Source organism: Protomyctophum parallelum (assembly GCF_964188405.1).
Source record: "Protomyctophum parallelum genome assembly, chromosome: 11".
NCBI lineage: Eukaryota > Metazoa > Chordata > Actinopteri > Myctophiformes > Myctophidae > Protomyctophum > Protomyctophum parallelum.
In genome coordinates this window covers 38,716,304-38,735,594 of record NC_139707.1, presented here as the reverse complement: position 1 = coordinate 38,735,594, position 19,291 = coordinate 38,716,304, and the positions used below count along the sequence as shown (strand labels likewise).

The following is a 19,291-nucleotide window of genomic DNA, read 5'->3' as shown; positions in this document are numbered from 1 at the left end:
CGTGAATGAATCAGGTGTGTGTACGTAGGTGTATGTGTCACTGTGAGCGTGCCAGGGTGAGGAAACATCTTGACAAATCCCCACGCTGTAAGATTTTAGGTCACTTCCTTCCTTAGTAGGCACAGCCTCCCACCCAGCCAGCCAGCCTGTGACAGGGTGGTGTGTGTCTTTGATGAAAACCACAGAGAAGGAAGGTGGTGGGGGGCGGGGCGGGGGATCTTGGAGATGACCGACTCAAGCGGAGAGACATCTTGTGCTGATGTCATTCACTGCGGGCCCTTCCCGGTGTTTTTCCTTCTCCCTCCCTTCTTCCTCTCAGTCTCCCCCCGAACCTCCTCCTCCTTCCCACCCAGCTGGACAGCCGAGGGCCTGGCAGTGCACATCCTATTGTAGGAATTCAATGTTTCACAAGAGAGATGTGGTTTGGTGATGAACGATGCGCCGGGAGGTCATCCAAGACATCAAACTTATACGGGACACGGTTCTCGCGACTCGCTCGCGTGTGCCTCCCGGAGCAGCATTCCCTCCCCAGATGTTTAATATAAGAACAACAAGTGACAAACTCAAGCTGCCTTCATGGTGTTTGCGAGTGACACGCCTAACATATGTGCGCCTGTCTCACCAATATATGGAACCCAGCGTCCAGTTGGAATGTCTAGAACGCGGATTTGCCTCCATGCTACTTTGTAATAACGTCAGTGGAAAATCTCACCATAATTGCTAGTGTCAGGAAAATTGTGATTTTCCTTTTTGCCCTTATTGTTAGCATACAGGATGCTATCAGCGTAATAGTGACAGCGATGAGAGGGGAGAGGGAAGCAGGGCCTGGCCGAAAGGATGCAGCTGATGGTGTGAGGAGGATGTTACTAGATGGCCACCCTAGAAAGAACAGAAGTCCACCAGATACTTACCCATGCCTACGCCCATATTGAACGTACCTAATTGCAAGTAACTAATTAATCAAACCCATGGCTAAAATTAACTACATTTGCAACACCAACACTATGCAAGACTTCTGTCCTTTCTAAGGTGGCCATCTAGTGACGACCGTGAGAGGATGTACACTACAGTAGGAGTGCTGGGGGAGTGCTGACAGACTTTGTGTTTACTTGTTGGTGAGTGTGGTGGGTGTAAAGTGGGGGAGCGAGATGTGCGTTCACACGCTGTTTAAACAAGAAACACTCGGTTCCCACTCAGCGAGTGTGTTTGCGTCCTTCATAGCCGTGTGTGCCCACATACATGCACATACTTGTTTTGTATGTCATATATTTGTGTGTCTGTGTCTTCTTATTTCTATATTTATATTCTGTATTTGTATCTGTGTGGGCCTCTTTGTGTCTATCAACATTATACAGTAGCAGTATGAATCTCTGTGTTGCGTGTGTATGTGTGCATCTGATTGTATGTGTGTGTCTTACTACATTTCCCTGATGCGTAGCCGGCCGCATCCATCTATCAACACTGCGGTCTGCTCTCCTCGGCCAGGGTTTGCTCACAGGACATCTCCCTGCCCCAGTTGGCAAGGCATGACGATGAGAGTCCTCCTGTTGCATGCATGGATCCATCCGCTCGCTGCCACTTAAACGACTCCATATGGAACCCGAGGAGCAAGGCATTAATACCGCATAGCATGCGAAATGAAGACTTAATAATACAAATTACATGGTGGTGCGCGTGATTCGGCAGCCAACTGCAACAGTGTCCCTTGTCATTCTGCTTTTTACTTCGTCTCCACACAGACCAGGAGTGCCTTTGCCTTAATTGTGTGCTCAGTGTTCAACCCGACTCCCCGTCCCCCCCCCCCCCCCCCCCGCCGCCGCCGCCCCCAAACCCACACAAATCAACTGTAACGGTATCCGCCTATTGCGCCTAATGACCCGGAATATCCCTGTTCTTTTCAAATGTGTAGTTTTGATAAAAAACCGCACGACAGTGTGAAGTGACGGGAGACGTGATGGATAAGGGAGGGGATGGGAGGAAGAGGGGGTGTGTAAACACTGGCGTTGCTATAGAGAGGTTGCCGTGTAATAACTTGGTGGAAATGGGGCGGAGGGAGGAGGGTGTCAGGCTTATAGGGAAGGGGGGGGGGGGGTGTCTGTGATGGGTTGACGCGAGGACTCTCAAGTAATTAGACAAGAGAAGATGTGCCGGCGTGCAGTGCAGTGCATGCAGCCATGCACGTCTATTCGAGTGTGCACGTGTGTGATGCCTGTGTGCCTTTCATGTCAGACTTGAGCCCCTTATACCACAGAGGATGTGGGAGTGACAGTGGAATGCACCACTCTGCATGCCGTGAGACTGCATGGAGCAACAGTATAGTGCCTCTCTCATTCAGATAAAAGAACCCGGTAACAAATAGTGGGGTGAAGAATATGGCGCACAACACAATGGACTTTTTTTGCTCCCCAGGAATTTTGAGAAGGCATGCAACCGTATCACTCCAGGATGCACATTTAATCACAAACTAAAACATGCCAAATGTAACAGTTTAAATGTATATGCCAACATGCAGCTCAACCATTCCCTCATAATTGGCTTCTCTAATTCATGCATGTCTGGCCCACTCCGCTTTCCAAACGGGCTGAATCCAGTGGAATCTTGCTGGTTGCTTTGAAACGGAAATAGCCCGGAGCAGACCAGAATGGCCGGACCCTGCTCACGGTGACTCCACATGTCTGGGGGCTGTAGTGCGCAGGGGCCATGGCCTGTGGGCTCCACCTGACCCATGAACCCTCACCCCTACTGACCCAGTTCTGTCTGAAAGAAGGACTGCTCATCGATGCTATATAGTATATAGCTATAGAGTTCATGGGCAAGTGCAAGGTTGTTGAGTTTAAGGTTAGGGTGAGGACAAGGGCATGGTCAAATAGGAATGCTCTTAAAAACCAAAGAGAGTCAGTTGCACATAACAAGGCATGTGTGGGTCGCAGCCAAGTAAACACACTTCCTCGTGTTCTCTGTCTGTCTCTCTGAATGTATATATGGGTGTATGGTAATGTGTGTGTGTCTGTGTGTGTGTGTGCGCGTGTGTGTACTGTATGTGCGTGTGTGTGTGTGTGTGTGTGTGTGTGTGTGTGTGTGTGCGCGTGTGCGTGTGTGTGTGTGTATGCGCGTGTGTGTGTGTCTTAAACTTTCTCTCTTCATCTCCCTTTCATCAGCTGCAGGGCTTTTGGCTGTCTGTCATCGTCTGAAGGAGCATTGAGTTTCATTTTTCGGCATTGGCTCACATGGCAAAACACTGGGCATTAATACCATCCAAAACGTCACTCGCTCACAGTCTGTCACACACACACACACACACACACACACACACACACACACACACGCACACATCCGTACACGCACACACACACACACATCTGTACACGCACATACATGCGCGCACGCGTGTATGCACACATTAACCTGAATACCACCCAAACCGTTGCCTCCGCTCCTCTTGACCGCAGGCTGCCGCTCCTGAGCGCTTAGGGGGAAATAGCTGAGGACACAGGAAAACCACAGCTAAACATGGGTTCTCACGGTGTATTAAACAGCCCCCCTGACCAAGAGAATAGGTCTTAATGGTACCACGTCCATGGCCATCTGCCCAAAAAACAGGCATGCGGTCACGGCCGGCCGGCCAAGTGCAAGAGGTCACTTGGAATCTTGCCACGAGGTCAAAAGGTCACCGGCGGGGATGGCAGGAGGTGGTATTATATGGGCCTCGCCTGACAGAGCAAAGTGAAAGAGATGGTTTTTGTCTGTGCGAGGGGCTAATGTCCCCATGCTCGTGCTGTACATTTCAGAAGCAAAATGAATCAACATAAGTGCAGTGAAAAACAAAAAGAATATAACCCGGAGCAATTGCAAGGGAAATATAGAGTCCTACTACAACATAACCGAAATCATGTGTGTGGTTTTATGAAGTCAGAGAGCCCATAATGATGGAGTATTAAATGATTCTAGCGCCATGAGGTTAGATGGTTTGGGGAGGGGGGTGGAGAGACGTTAAAAAAGCCTGCTTTCTCCCATGAACTCCTCTGGCACCCAGAGATTTTCGCTTGGGTTTCGCAAACTCACCCAAACCTACTACTACCCCCACCCCCCACCCCCCCACCCCCTTTCCATTGTCACTGCTTCTGCCTAAAATAACCTTTGTCCCAAAAAAGGAGGCTATATTTTCTGCTGGCTTTTCAAATACTACACTGTTGTTTCTTTTTTGCTTGCATGCACTGGCACCATGAAAACAGGCGAGGTTGGTCACTCTGCTGGGCTGACAGGAGACAACCGCCGGGTTAATTTAGATTCTGTGTGACCGCCGGTTCTGTCAGCCAGCTAATGAGGTGCAGGCCGAAAGAACAGTCGAGTATAGCCTATATATGTGTGTGTGTCTGTCTGAGACAAGTGTATGTGCGTGTGGGGGGGATGTGGGGGGTGTCAGTAAATCCAATAAGTGCTAGTTGCTCATGAATTTATTCATAAAGTCGGATGGACGGGATTTTCTGGTACACCAAAACAATGCCATAGAGTTACTCAAGGAATGAGTCTCTCCGGCCAGATCCGAGAAGGATACCTCTCTCTCTCTCTCTCTCTCTCTCTTGTGTGCGTGCGTGCGTGCGTGCGTGCGTGTGAGAGAGAGAGGCAGAGAGTGCAACCACAAAATTTAACTATTATACTTCATCAGAAGAGGCCTTTTCACAAATCTACCAAATCTATCATTGATTCATTGCTGTTGAGAATAAACAGCAATGCCTTGTCATGTACAGTAGGCCTACAATATTGTGCAATTTATTGAAATATATTTTCTTTATTGCAGTTGAGTTTTAGATTAATCATTGTATGTTTTATCCAGGGTTAAAGGACCACTTCACCACTTTTCAACTTATCTTCATATAATAGATCCTCACTAATAATCATGAAAAAATGGCGCAATTTTTTTCTACTCGGTCTGTGTCTCATAGGAGGGCTGTGGGCAGTTCAGAAACCGTCTTCCAGTGACATCATCGATGGGGAATACAAGCTAATAAAAATTGCAGGCTTTCTAGTCCTGAAAAGTTGCAAAGTGAAAATGGAAGCCATCGTTCTCACGATAATGAAAATCTAAACATTTTTGTAAAAAAAATAATCTGCCTAATGATGATGTCACTGGAAAACGGTTTCTAAACTGCCCACAGCCGTCCTATGAGACACAGACTGAGTAGAAATAAATCGTGCCATTGTATCATGATTATTAATGAGGACCTATATGAAGATAGGTTGAAAAGTGAAGTGGTGGCTTAAGAATAATGATACATTTAAAATATTCAGTGAGTGTGACTATATCTATACAACCAATTCAATATTAGACAATATGTTTAGCTGTGCATATTTGGCATTTATCTATACATATTTTGCTTCTTTGGACAAAAATGTATTCTGGATTTATATTTATTCATTCTCTCTTTATGGCTGTAGATCGATCGACTGTCGATATAGCCTTACTATATGTGCGTGATGGCATTGCCAGACCCCATATGGGCCAGAGTCCGGACTAATATCATATTAGTCTGGACTCTGGCCCATAGGGTCTGGCCATGCCCTAGGCCAGGTTCAGACCTGTGGCTACAGTAATAGGCTGTAGGCTATAGGCAATTCATAACTTCCATTAGTTACATTGTGTGTGCCATATTAATTTAATGACCATGCTGCTAAAATACGTGTGATCATGTGTCATAATCAAATGACATTATTCAATTATTAATAATAAATATGAATAAACAAGTATTAGTTATAACATAATAACAGTTAAGTTGCATCTTGTTTTGATACAGGTATAGGCTATTGTTTTTTAGTTTGTGGCAATCAAAGCCCCAAAGCGGCGCTACTGCTGTTGCCTAAATGAAGAATTGTGACACAGGGGGTAAAAAAGCTCACGTGACGTCAGCTCGTTTTGCTGAAGGGCCTTTTGTAGCGCCGCTGCCGCCGCAGCACACAGAGCAAATAAAGGCGCACGTCTCGTTTTACCTGTAGTGCGATCGCGTCTGTCTCTCTGTCTTGTCAGTCAGTCTGTCTGTCTCTCGGTGTGAGACAGTCCCGTAACGTAAAACTGCGTCGTTGCAGCTGGAGAGCGATCAGCGCACCAGAGAGCCCTCTCCGTGCCGTCCATCTGTCTGATTGGCTGCCTGCTTTACAAAGGAGCCGAACTCTCCCCCAGCCCACCCACCGCTTATAGAACTCCTCGGTCACAATTGCCTTTCTTGCACTAAAGGAGAGAGGACCCGACACACAGCGCTCAGCCATGGCAGCTAACCATAACGATTACCGGGGCTACCTTCGGAACACGGTCGACATTGAGTCGGGGCAGCACCGCTTCCACCCCGCGCAGAGCTCGGAACCCACGTACCGGCCGCTGCTCTTCGGCACGCTCGCCGTTATGGGATTGCTTCAGGTGGCGTCGAGCGTGGCGATCCTATTACACTTGACAGGTTACCTCCAAGAGGTAAGGCGACGCTTTTCTATTGCACGCTCAAACACACTTCACTTCAATGCAACAACGCATGCGACACTTTGCCTCTCACTTCTCGCTTTTTTTCTTTCCTTTTTCCTTTTCTTTTTTTACAGTGCATGTCTGACAGCATAATATTTGGCTGCTTAAACTGGTCTACTTTCAATGTCTTTGAAAACAAACTTTCTTCGAAATGTGTACGTGTATATTGTGGAGGTGGGCCCGCAATATAATTATCTGGCAGACACTGCATGAGAATTAAATTGTGTCAACATAGCGCAATCTTTTAATGTCCTACCATTAAAGGTAGACTAAAGTATGTTACATGCTCGCAGGGTTCGTTTACAAAGCGGATCTATAATCTACAAGAGTAGGCGAAAGATAATGAACATTTGAAGCTTATTGCTTTTCGAGAATTTTGAGATAAGGATTTGAGACTAGCCTCTACTCCTGTTACAAGGAAACATAATTGGTTTCTGTTTTAAGGCGCTGCGCCTCAGTGTGTTTAGTTTGAACATTGCCCGCGTAGCCTACTGCGTAGGTATGTTACTGTATAGGCCTACTCCGCTGTCAGCGCGCCGTGCTGTTCTTTCACACGCATCACCTCGCATTGCTGCTGAGATTTTCCACGGAGATTAGGGCGTTGCATTTGAACAGCTATTTCAGCGAGATCATATTTTCCTGCGGCTGCAAAACCTTATCTGAAGCATCGCTCCGTTTGGGTGATAAATCTTGGTAGGGCTAATTCAGGCTCTACTGTAAATACAAATGTCATTCTGCAAGATGTCTTGTTTGCAAACTGCAGATGTTTTCACTTATGCCTCTGCCTGCAGTTTTTCCGTGCACATGTTTACATGCCATTTGTTTTGGGCTATATTTGTAATTTATCTGTCAAAAGTGAAGACCTTTGAGAATAAACAGAGGTTTCTTCAAGGCCATGGACTGAAAATAACACTTTTGGAAATGCATTTGAACTCTCTGGAAAATATCAAGACAAAAGTCTCTGGGTATACATTTATGCCGTCATGTTATCCTTTACATAAAGTAGACACTGCAAATTCTCAGAATATATTACAACTGGTAAAAACATGCATCCACGCACAGTTAGTGCACGGCTTGTCAGGTGGTAGCTAACTCATCTTGATAGTCTTATCTCCGTTGTACATATCTGTGATCTTGTAAAAGCAACATTTACATTATAGGCCCCGGTTGTTTTTGTTATACTTTATGGCGGTTTTGGAATTAATGTTTCGACAAGCCAATAGAAGAGACCGCATCTCCTTTCTGTCAAGATGCTTTACTTGAAAAGTTCTCTCTCTCTCTCTCTCTGACCACCCCCCCCTCCCCCTCGCAGCCCCCCTTGCTCTCTTCTCTCTCTCTATCTCTCGCTCCACTCCACTGTATGTTTATGTGTCAGATCTGTTTGGCTTGTTTTTGGGATAAACACATCAGTGCGTGGTGGTAACTTATCCTGGACACAAGCCAGACGGAAATAATCACAAACAGACAGACAGACAGACAGACAGAAAAGTACAGACAGTGAGACTGTGTGTGTGCGTGCGTGCGTGCGTGAGAGTGAGGGGGGGGGGGGGTTGTTGGTGGCGGGGAGTCAGTGAGAGTGAAGTCGACGAGTGAAAGCCCCCCAGAGTGGAATTGAAGAATCCAAGAAATTAAGGGGCGAAAGCCAATACTTTTGTGTTAGTTGTAATTCTGTCTATTGGGGAAATATGATTCTGTGATGTACTGTATGCAGCTGTGGGGAGTAATCAGCGTCCTTGTTAATCGCAAGTTCTGCTACGAGACTCAAGTCTGATTGGCCAGAGTTCGATTTACACTGAAGACGGCATGCTGGGTTGTGAATTAATACTCTATGCCTAATGCCTGTCCTTGAACCCTGACCCCGATGGCACCATGTGGTAGCATTTTGAAGCTGAGTCATAGCCTAGCACGGACCACAGTTTGTTTGGCACTGCCTGCACCATCGCTGGTCTCCAAACACCTGTGCGACTTACTGGAGACAGAGACATGGGAGCAGGAATCTGCACAGTGCCGTGCCTGGTGCCTGCGCAGGAATGTGCTGTTGTAAGGGCATTTTGACACGCTGCTTTAGATTCTGTGTGTGTGTGTGTGTGTGTGTGTGTGTGTGTGTGTGTGTGTGTGTGTGTGTGTGTGTGTGTGTGTGTGTGCGTGCGTGCGTGCGTGTGTGTGTGCGTGCGTATGCACGTGGTGTAGTACACACAAAAAGGCAAAGGACAGAGTATTTGTTTACAGTTTAGTTTGTGTTCATAGTTGACAGTGAGTTAAGCTGACCCCTGACAATTGAGCCACAGAGTGACTCACTCTCAAAGCCACTTTTAATTTGGCCATGCTGTGACAGCCAGGCAGTCTGGCGGCAAATCTGCCAGGGAAGTGACATGCGGTTAAAAGAGCTCCAATCCAAACCAGCCCCCACACTTATTTTCGTCTTCCTGTAAAGTTTTGTGAAATATCCCTCCCACTCACACCTGTCATGGAGCTGTGGAAATGTTTCCTGCTAGGTCTGTGTCCTCATTAGGGGGCCGCGGGCGGCTATCATTGTGGTGTTGTTGCTGTTGTTGTTTTGAAACGTTGACCTCTAACCTCTGACCTCTAACATCTGTCTCCAGGTAGACCTGTCGTCAGCTCCACATCGACCCATAGAGGTGAGTTGTCTCCTGCATGACCCCGTGCAAAACAACACAACAACATCAGGGACTTTCTTCCTCCACCATTATAACCATTTTACTTCCTGTTATATGACAGAGTAGATGCACCATCATCATCAAACCAGGAAGTTATGCATGCAGGAACGCCTACTGAGTGTCAAAAAACTACTTTCCTGGCTTTGACAGCCCATACATCCAAACAGAAAAGTCATATCTGATTGCATTAAACAACGTTAAACAATATCAAACTCACTTGCATGTTGCTTTGCCACTCAATGTGCCATTCACTTTAAGCACGCGCACACCCTCTATTGCTGTTGTCAGAGAGCAACAAAATATCTGCAGTTCTAAGTTGGCGGATGAAGAGTGCGTGTTTTCCCTTGGACATACACTCATTTTATATTACTACACTGTGTGGTTTTATTTCTTCCCAAGTGCCCAAGGGTTCATGAACCTCACTCACCGCAGAAATTACTGTGTAAACTTTTTGGTTCAAATGAGAAAAGGAGAACACCAACAATTTAAATTTCCATCAGAACATGTTGGTCCTCCAAGGGAATAATAAATATGAATTATTCATGAAGGTTAGGAAGAAACATTTTTATCAGATTTGGTTTTGTTTTGATTGTCACAAGAAACAAAATGAATTTGAAAACGACCACTTACCACAGTTATATGGTCTAAACAAGACGAAAGCTTTTATGCCACATAAAAAGCCTTGTAGGCTATTAACATGTTATTAAGAATGTTTACATTATTTTCTTATGTTTGTTCCAAACTGGAGGTATAATGTGTCTTGCCTTCGAATTTGTATTACATAATTAAAGAATAGTTAAAGGCAAACAAAAGCATAGTTAACCACTTTAAATGCTGTGCTTAGTAATTTAGCTTAGTGCCGTGGTGCATACTGCCTTCCACCAGTGGCGGTCAGGAAGGCTGGTGATGGTAGACCACAGGGCGGAAAATACACCTTGTTTGATATAGAGCAGTGTCCCATAGCCTATGAATGAAGCTGTATTTTAAGTGTTTTCTTTTTTTTCTCGTAGGACACCACCAATATTAGCCTGTGATGTGGCTCAGTAGAAAGTGTTGTTGTTAAATGGGAGTGCCGCTGACACTTCAGCTAGTGACTTTGCCAAACGTTTTGGATTTGACAGCCAAGACAAGCGAGAGAACCAATCAACTCTTTTGTGCTTCTGCATGATGTCATTGTTTGCCATCTGTGGTTGCCAAGTGTCCTCGGTAACCTTCAATCATCAGTAAGGGTGGCATAACGGAGTGGTCAGGTTGGAATGCTCCATTGTTGAGGTCTGATAGGGGTTTTTCTCTAATTCCTTTTTGGAAGGCGCCGCCATTTTCTTGGCACGGGTTTTTGCCGTGCACAAGCAAAAAACCTTCCAGGAAGTAAAACAACACAGAAAAGAAAAGGGCTGCTTTGCTTCACTTGTGTTTTGGTTTCCCCCATTATGCAGTAACTCCTTTTGAAATGATGTGTTTGTGTTTGCCCCGGGTAACCCCGGTGGAGTCCTCAAGACAAAAAACCACCCAGCCTGTCTTTGGAACTGAGGAGCTCATTGTGTCATCAACTTATCCGCCATTTCCCATGGCGCAGAGTGAGGCACGCTGGGAGCTTTATGAGGTGTCAGGGTGACAGGTCCACTTGGCCCACGTTGTGTTGTGTTAGGGTCTGCCCTTGGACCACCGCTACTCTCCTCGTGACAGACCAGAGGGTTTTGTTAGAGAGCGCGGGCCCCACTGGACAGCTGTCAGCTCTCTTGTTTAGCTACACGCTCCATGCCCTTTGATGGAAGAGACAGGATGTTAGGCCTGGCCTACGCTTGGATCTGGGGCTGTGGTCTGAACTATTGGGAGTGGTGAGGATTGGTTAAAAGCCAGTGAATTGGGACCACTGACTCACGATGTGAACACTTTAACAGTTTTCAGAGATTTGCCTGATTGATGCACTTTTAAACATACAAGGATTGCCCCGCTCTCGTGGGCCAAGTTGTGAGTGAACAGACTTTTGTTTCTGAGGGCAGCATCTCTCAAACCACTCAACAAGATAATACAGAAGTTGAGATATCTAGTATAAAGTCATAGGACTAAAAAACCAAAGCCTGCAGCGCTGTGCATTCTCTAGCCCAGAGGCATACAGTGAGATGACAGCGTGTGCCATTATTCACCCGGAGACAACATTATCTAGGATCTGTTCTGTGGAAAGCACCTTCAAAAACCCTCTGCTACAAGTGTGTGGCTTTTTCCCCACGCCACGCTACGGCCTCAACCGTAGGTCACGTTGACGTTGAGCATCACTTTGTACACCCAGAAACAGCCAAAGCTGTTGCTCCCTTGTTTATACAGTGTCATCCTGCATGGTGAAAAAGGTATGAAGCGGTCAAGTGCGCAACCACAAATCAAGGACAGCATCCACACAATGTAAGGCCAGTTGGTGAGCACAGACGTTGATGATTTCTTAGTGGCCTTGGCAAGTCCTTGTTTACCCCCTTGTCTCATTCCGTACCACCATTCTATAAACATGTTTGTGCAGCAAATTGTTTTTGGAGGACAGACTGGTGCTAATCTTAGATTGAGAGCTGTGTAAATCTGTCCAAGTTCGGGTTTTGAGTAAATATTACATTGTAATATTAGCACAGTGCGATGTTGACAAGCACGGAACCGCGTTTTGTGGTCTCGGTGTGATTGTCACCGTGTAATTTAGGTTTCTTTGGCTTGTTTAGTGTTGTTTGTATTTAAGGGGCAATGTGTGTGTCTCACTGTCTGTGTGTGCTGTTCTTGTTAGGGTGGCCTGTTTAAGGGGCTTGCCCGTTTCAACACTTTTCATTTTCACTGTGGTATTTTATTTCCTGGCATAAGGCGACGGCGGGATGACATTGGCGTACCTGAGATTATTGAATCGGAGGAAATTACCCATAAATTCTGAAACAAGTTGAAACATTTTCAACGTGACAATGCTTTATACTCTTGAGCATTAGGACCAACATTTGTGAGAAAAACGTTCACGTAATCTAATGCATGTATGATTGTGTGTGTGCATAAAACATTAATGCAGTCGCACAAACTAATTTGTGCAATTTGCTGTGCACGCTGACATACACAGACAAATATATACTTTAGCTAAAACATTTAAAGGTAGTGAAATATGTTCACTCATTTATAACTCAGCAAGCAACTATTCAAATGACAAGTGTATCTTGTCTTTCTTTGAACTTTGACCTGAATTCATTTATTTTTATGGAGAGATGTAGCAGGAAAATATGAGTCTCATATGCCAGGCTCTCCTCGTCTCAAAAGGCTGACGAGACTTGGCAACCTTTGCCGAAGTAACTATTTACCTGCTTGAAAACCATGTTTTTCTTCTACCGTGTATGCGCTCCGTCCTGCCTGAGGAAGAAGCACCGTAGCTTAGACTTATATAGAGTCATCACTCGGGGGGCTGAATTCAATCAGATAAGCGGCGCCAAGTATGTGAAAAGCGCAATCCATCTGAAAGGTTACACTCGCTGACAGTCTCGCTGACAGAGCCTCCGGCACCAAGTTCAACTACCGTTGTAAAGGGATAAGATATTTTTACTGTAACAGGCAAGGTCACGTTGGACCAAGAGAAAGAGATTTCATGAACCACAATACAGCATTTGCACACAATAGAGGCCAACGTACCCACAAAAATCACAGTTATTATCAGCTATACATGCATGCACAACCATACAAATGCTTGGGCACGTACAGTGCACGCACACACGCACGCACACACACACACACACATTAAATACCATTAAACACAAATATACATTTCACTCGCTCATGCAAATGCACAAATTATTCAGGGAGACAGCAAGATAAAGCTGTGGTGTAGCATGTCAAAATGGCATTGTTTCTGAGCTAAGCTATTTGTGGCTTGGAGTGCATTTCAGATGTCACTATACAAAGTCTGACATTGAGCAACTGTCCACAGAGTGTGGTCTGACTGACACACTCATTATATAGTGTTCTCTCCACAATGATGTGAATTTCCATTTGTCAGCTGCCACTTTGCTGATTGTAAATGCACCATCTATGTAAAGGCGCTATATAAATGCACCGTTTACCCTTTTACCGATTATGACCATTTCCTGTTTTCTTGCAGGAGGTGCAGACAGAGCCAGTGCTCGATGCCCTGAAGGACACGAGGAAAAACCGACGATGTAAGACTTCCAAAGACGTCCTGCCCTCCGCTCATCTACCCATCAAATCGCAACAGGAGTACGCCAAGAGTAAGTCCAGAGTTGGAACACGATGGACCCCGATTGTTGGACTGCATAATGCAACATGTCCTTCAAAATGAATTTAGAAGTCTCTGATGTGGCCACAATAGTATGTAATAGTAATAGTAGCCATAATAGTACCAATAAAGTAGTTTTGGTAAACAATAAGCAGTAAGTAAGCGGTTATGAATTCATGTAGCCTGTTGTAAGTACAAAATGAAAATGCTATATTACAGAACGTTTGGTTACTTTGTAACCTTTGTTCTCTGAGTGAAGAGACTATCTCTCCACCCGACATATTTCATATGTATGGGGGGATGTCCCCACCTCACTCGTGACGTGGATATCTCTTTAAGACACACCAGCAGTTGTACTGGCACGCACGGGTATACAAGGCCCAGGTGTGCGTGATTACACTGGTTTACTTGATCGACACCGCTTCTGAGCGACATCGAGCTGGAGAGATGGTCTCTTCACTCAGAGAACAAAGGTTACCGAGTAACCGAACGTTCTCTATCGTATCGAGACCATCTCTCCACCCAACATATTTCATATGTATAGGGAACTCTGTAAGACGCCTCGCGAGGAAGCGAGACAGTACCAGAGCCCCAGCGCCAAACACCAGTGGCTCCGACCCAGCACATACTGAATTTTAAAATATTTACAGTCATGTTCAATTTGAAAATATTTACAGTTATGTTCGATTTAAAATATTTACAGTTATGTTCGATTTAAAATATTTACAATTGTGTTCAATTTAAAATATTTACAGCCCCTGGAGCCAGACGCCATCCGCCGCCAAATGCTCGGGCGCCAGACGCTACCCAGAGCCTGGCCCCGCAAGACGCTAAGGCCATGCTTTTATTAAGAATTCAAAAGAATCCGCTGTATAGCTGTTAGCTTCTCTGCTGTCGAGACGCCACGTCTGTCTGGTGACTGGTGGAGATAAAAAAAAGCAGTGTAATCACGCACACCTGGGCCTTATATATATACCCGTGCGTGCCAGTACAACTGATGTGTCTTAAAGAGATATTCACGTCACGAGTGAGGTGGGGACATTCCCCATGCATATGAAACATGGTGGGTGGACCGTGGAGAGATGGTCTCGATACGATAGAGAACAGTATGTACTGTATACAGAGAGTCTGTGTGTGTGTGTGTGTGTGTGTGTGTGTGTGTGTGTGTGTATTCACAGTATATACACACGCACACGCACACACACACACACACACACGCACACACACGCACACACACAATTAAAACCCATCACCCATCTACCGCATTACCTCTAACCTGTTCTCATTGCCATGGTTTTCCTCAGAGGGCGAGCCGAGGGACATCACCATCGACTGGGACGAGGTGCACGGCCTGCGCAACCGCATGGACTACCAGAAGGGCAAACTCGTGGTGCTCGAATCCGGCTTCTACTACGTCTACGCCAAGACCTGCTTCCGCTACTACGTCCCCTACCCGGAGGACAGCGCCTCCTCCGGGGGACAGACCGGCAGGACCCCGGCGCCCGACGTGAGCAACACCCAGCTCATCCAGTACGTGTACCACGAGCGCATCAAGCAGAACGTGGTGAGGGCGGCGGTGCTGATGAAGACGGGCAGCACCATGCGCTGGGGGAAGAAGGACTACAACATGTACTGCTCCCAGCAGGGCCGGGGGGTACGGCTGGAGGAGGGCGACGCGCTCTACGTCAACGTGTCCAACGCCTGGTTGCTGGACCTGGAGGGGCAAGGGACGTATTTCGGGGCCATGAAACTTGGCAACTGATTTTTTTTTATTTAGAGAACACGATGCAACGGGAGGGAGGTTGTGCTACTGAACATTTTGATACGCCAAAGAACCACTGTGCGAGCACTTGTCATTTTTGTAAGATTACTGATTTATATTATTGAGCTGTTCAAAAAGAAATAATGTGTTTTTTTTTATTGTATAGGTTCTTTTTATACGTTGCTCTTCACCAACCGGGCCTTTGAATATGCGGAGAAATACAGGATTGATTAGTCAACCGAGGGAGTACTTGTTTGGCCATTCACTTCCATGGCCATCCTATTCAAAGTCTTTAAACATAATGGTTCTAAAATGGCACTGGATGCTTCTGTTTAGAGATGTGACCTATATAGGCTTCTGACAGTTTAGTAAATGGTGTCACGGTATTGGCGATACAGTTGTGACTCCATGTTGGGTTTTTGGCCGTGGAAATCTAGTGGAGTTTTGACATTGGCACTGACTTCAACATCATGGACTAGACTAGTAGACACGTGTATTCTGCTAACAAAAGCATACCATATGGGAGTAGCCATGACAAAAAAAGTCCTTTGGCAGGACGTGCAGTGAGAAAGGATTTATCACTGTTGATCCTTATTTTCTTGGAAACTTCAGGAAAAAGAGTGTGTTCAGCGGTGTAACGTTTTCAGCTAACGGAGCATCTGCTTGTACTTAGCGGATTAACACAGGGTAATGATAACAACATTCCCAGGCGTGGCTATGAGCCACCACATTTAATACTGAAATGATTTAATGAAAGGCATTTATTATAAGTGTGAACAAGACAAGTTGGTGATGAGAAATTACTGTGTTCCATTGTAGTAAGTAGCCTAAACAACACAAACATACTTTGTAGTGTGTAGTTAGTTCTGAATCTCTAATCGTACAGTATTGTAGCCAGCTGTCCCATGTGTAGAATTCACCCTCACATTGAACGGCAAAATGACATCATAGTAAATATCAACCATATGAACCCTTGTGTCCCTATTCTGGGTATGTCATCGCCAGAGGAACATACCGCGAGAACAGCAGATCTACAAGCTTGCAACGTGTTGCGTGTGAACTTGTACATTTCGCTATTTTCCCGCGAAGAGATTTGGCGGTGTGTGAAGGGAAAAGGGAAAGGGACCAAGTATAGACCTGTGGGGTACTCCGGCGGTTTAAAGTGGTTGAACAAGACAACCCTCAACAGACACAGTCACAGTTGAACGCAACCAACATAAAGAATGAGCAGATCAGCATAAAGTCATGACGTTTAATTCTCTGCCTTGGTAATGAGTGAAATCCAATGTGTATGGGGTGCTACAGTGAAGGCAATGACACGCCAATGTCATATCAAACTGAGGAGAACATGTTGGCAATGACAATGACAATCAAGATATAAGTGATCCTATAGTGCAGATAGCTGGGCTGTCTGACCGTAGGTGACGACACGAACAAACTCTTGTCTTTTGACTTGGGGGGACCAAATTGACTTTGGTCTGTCTTTAACTTAAAGTTTTTTTTTTTTCTTTTGTTTTTGGTTTTCATTTGGCTCCTCACTGAGTTAAATGGGAATATGCACTATTAGTATTTATTTATTAGATATAGATTGTACAGAGATAGGTCATTGTTAACCCATTCTGAACGGGAACCCATTTTGGTGTTAGCATCATGTTATGCTTTAGCTATTTAAAAATAGCAGATCTACAAGCTCATAGGTACGAGCTTGTAGGTCTGCTATTTTTGAAAAATCGAAGAGCGACTGACATTTTTAGAATCTGATCTCGGGTCAGAATGGGTTAATCAGACCAGTGTGTGTCCAGTGGAAACCTCGTATGAATCTGATCTCAGGTCAGAATGGGTTAAAATGACCTTTCGACTGTAAAGAAAATCATTTATATTTTATGTCTGTATGACATTCATTATGCAGCACTTAGACAAAATAGTAGACACGCTTTTTTGATATTAAAACACAGGGGCTCAATTTTTAGAAAGCATATTTATGTATCTTTGTCCTGACAATTCTGTGTGCACTTGCCTAGCCAAAAGCAGAATATAATGTTTTTTTTTAACGTGATTGTAGCATATCCATAAAATCTTCATCCTTTAGATTTTTTTCATTCAATGTTTTTTATTTTTTATTTATGTCTGTGTATGTTTTAATAAAAAACATTACTTTTCTAAAGCGCTTATATGTTTTCGAATTACTTGCCGAGCTCAAGCTTGTATAAATCTGCTATTTTCTTGCGCGTGTGCCACTGTAGTACAATGGAATATAAAATGAGGTATTCATCTTTGTCCTGACCTAGTCGTGCACCGGGAGGACTTAATCCCGCCAGAATGCCGTCTCCAACCACAACCTTTCAGCATGCAGCGATGAAAGTGGCCACCCAGGCCTAATAATATCACAATGATAATGTCAACAATCTGTTGCAATCTCACCACGATTGTGATCGGCCAATAGAGTGACGTCAAGCCCTCTAGCTTTCATCTCAGCTCGGCTCACCTCATGGTCAGCGTCGCCCTTCCAAAACTCTGTACAAAGAGAAACCCGCCCACTGTCTCTGCTCTGCAGCCCCCCACTATAACTCACAGCAGACGTTTGTTGGACCACAGCACAGAGCGGACCTGAGAGTGAACAAACAAGAACCAGATTGTGACGGGACGAAGAATAAACGATGAGAATATCATTACGTTTGCTATAATGTGTGACCAGGGCGTTTTGATCAGTGCGATGATGTGGGCCTTCGACAAGAGCCCTGCAGGGTGTGTGAGAGAAAACCATTTTAATTTAGGTCTCTCGGAGGCCAGACAACCCCGCTATTGTCTGCTTGCTTGGGTGTTCACCAGCACATGGCTCGGTTCATGGCTGAGGTTCACACGTTTTGTGCTCTACGTGCTAGGACCTCACATGGCTCTCGGCTCATTGTTCAAAAAGTTACTCAGGGTTTGAAGTGAAATATGAGTTTTAAGGAGAAATGTTCACTTGAGGTACATATGGAGCCGATTACATCTTGACTTTTGATATAAGATTCCGGATTCCATTCCAAGATTCCACTACAATGAGATTAGCACTAAGTGGACGCATAGTGCAATGTCCTTGATAAGAATCATCAAGCCTTGATGCTGTTTATGCGCGCTATCAAATGTCAAGAAGTTAAAATTATAGCTTTTTGGATGGATTTAATGGTTTGGACAGGCGTGCAATTAGAAAACAATGCTGCAGCATTTCATAATGTTTTGCAAATTAGAGCAAACAATCCTGCCATGCATTTCTCAGGGATATTTCTTGTAACATTTAAATAGTCTAGGCCCTAAGTATACAAAAATGTGGACTTCCGCAGTATGTGCCACTCTTGAAGTGTTTCAATTTCTCAATATACTTGGCACTGAATAGAGACCATTAAAATGTGTTGTGTCAGGACACATTATGCCCCGGCTTGGCACACATTACATTCCTCTGCCCCCATACTGTCCTTTGCTCGCTCCCTAAGCTCGGTGGTACATAAAATAGGCCCATTTGGCAAAGCCCGAGAATTTAAGCAGCCCAATTTTATTGCTCACATATGTATAAAAAACAAAACAGGCCACGGCAATGAAAGTAAATGGCCCCAAACCAAGATATGTCAATGTTGGTATGGAGTTAACCTAAAGATAAAACCTGTTATAATGCTGAACAGTACAAATTCAGCCGACTTGTATTTTGAGTCTTACTGCATATATACTGGGTGTTCAGACGTTCCGATGTGATGTGATCTGTCGTCAACAAACTCCAGACATGTGGAACTTGACAGTGACTCATGTCTTACGTTTACTCCACATCACTTTTATTACTGTATGTGGATCAGACATGGTTTCAGAGCCCTCTCCCTTTGGCTTGGCTAAAAAGATTGTTGATTTGGAAAACAAAGTCATATGTTTGTAAGTAGTCTAATAAGGGTGCTTTCCCCCAATAAGCAGCACCATAGGCATCAGTATAGAACTCAACGCTATTAGTAAGGTCTGGTTTGCTTGGCTTTTATGGGGCTTTTTGTGGTTTGGAGAAAATAGAACTTTCTAGAAAGTTACATTCACCAAAAGCCGCTGGAGGGCTTTGTTATGACCAGTAAGGTTGCTTAAGC

The 19,291-nt window shown here is 45.0% G+C and overlaps 1 protein-coding gene across 3 annotated transcripts in view; it reads left to right on the top strand.

Moving 5' to 3' along the window:
- Positions 1-6,042: 6,042 nt before the first annotated feature.
- tnfsf11 (TNF superfamily member 11) overlaps positions 6,043-19,291 on the top strand; it is a 50,560-nt gene continuing 37,311 nt past the window's right edge. The window contains exons 1-4 of one of the 3 annotated variants that reach the window (XR_014569967.1): positions 6,043-6,460; positions 9,112-9,147; positions 13,295-13,421; positions 14,734-17,031. Coding sequence is in view for 2 of the 3 variants with exons in the window: in XM_083776669.1 (XP_083632795.1) it covers positions 6,260-6,460; positions 9,112-9,147; positions 13,295-13,421; positions 14,734-15,191 (822 nt within the window). In the remaining variant the exon portion in view is untranslated. Of the gene's footprint in view, positions 6,461-9,111; positions 9,148-13,294; positions 13,422-14,733; positions 17,350-19,291 lie in introns of those variants that run through there. The other 2 variants (XM_083776670.1, XM_083776669.1) reach the window with 2 other exon arrangements.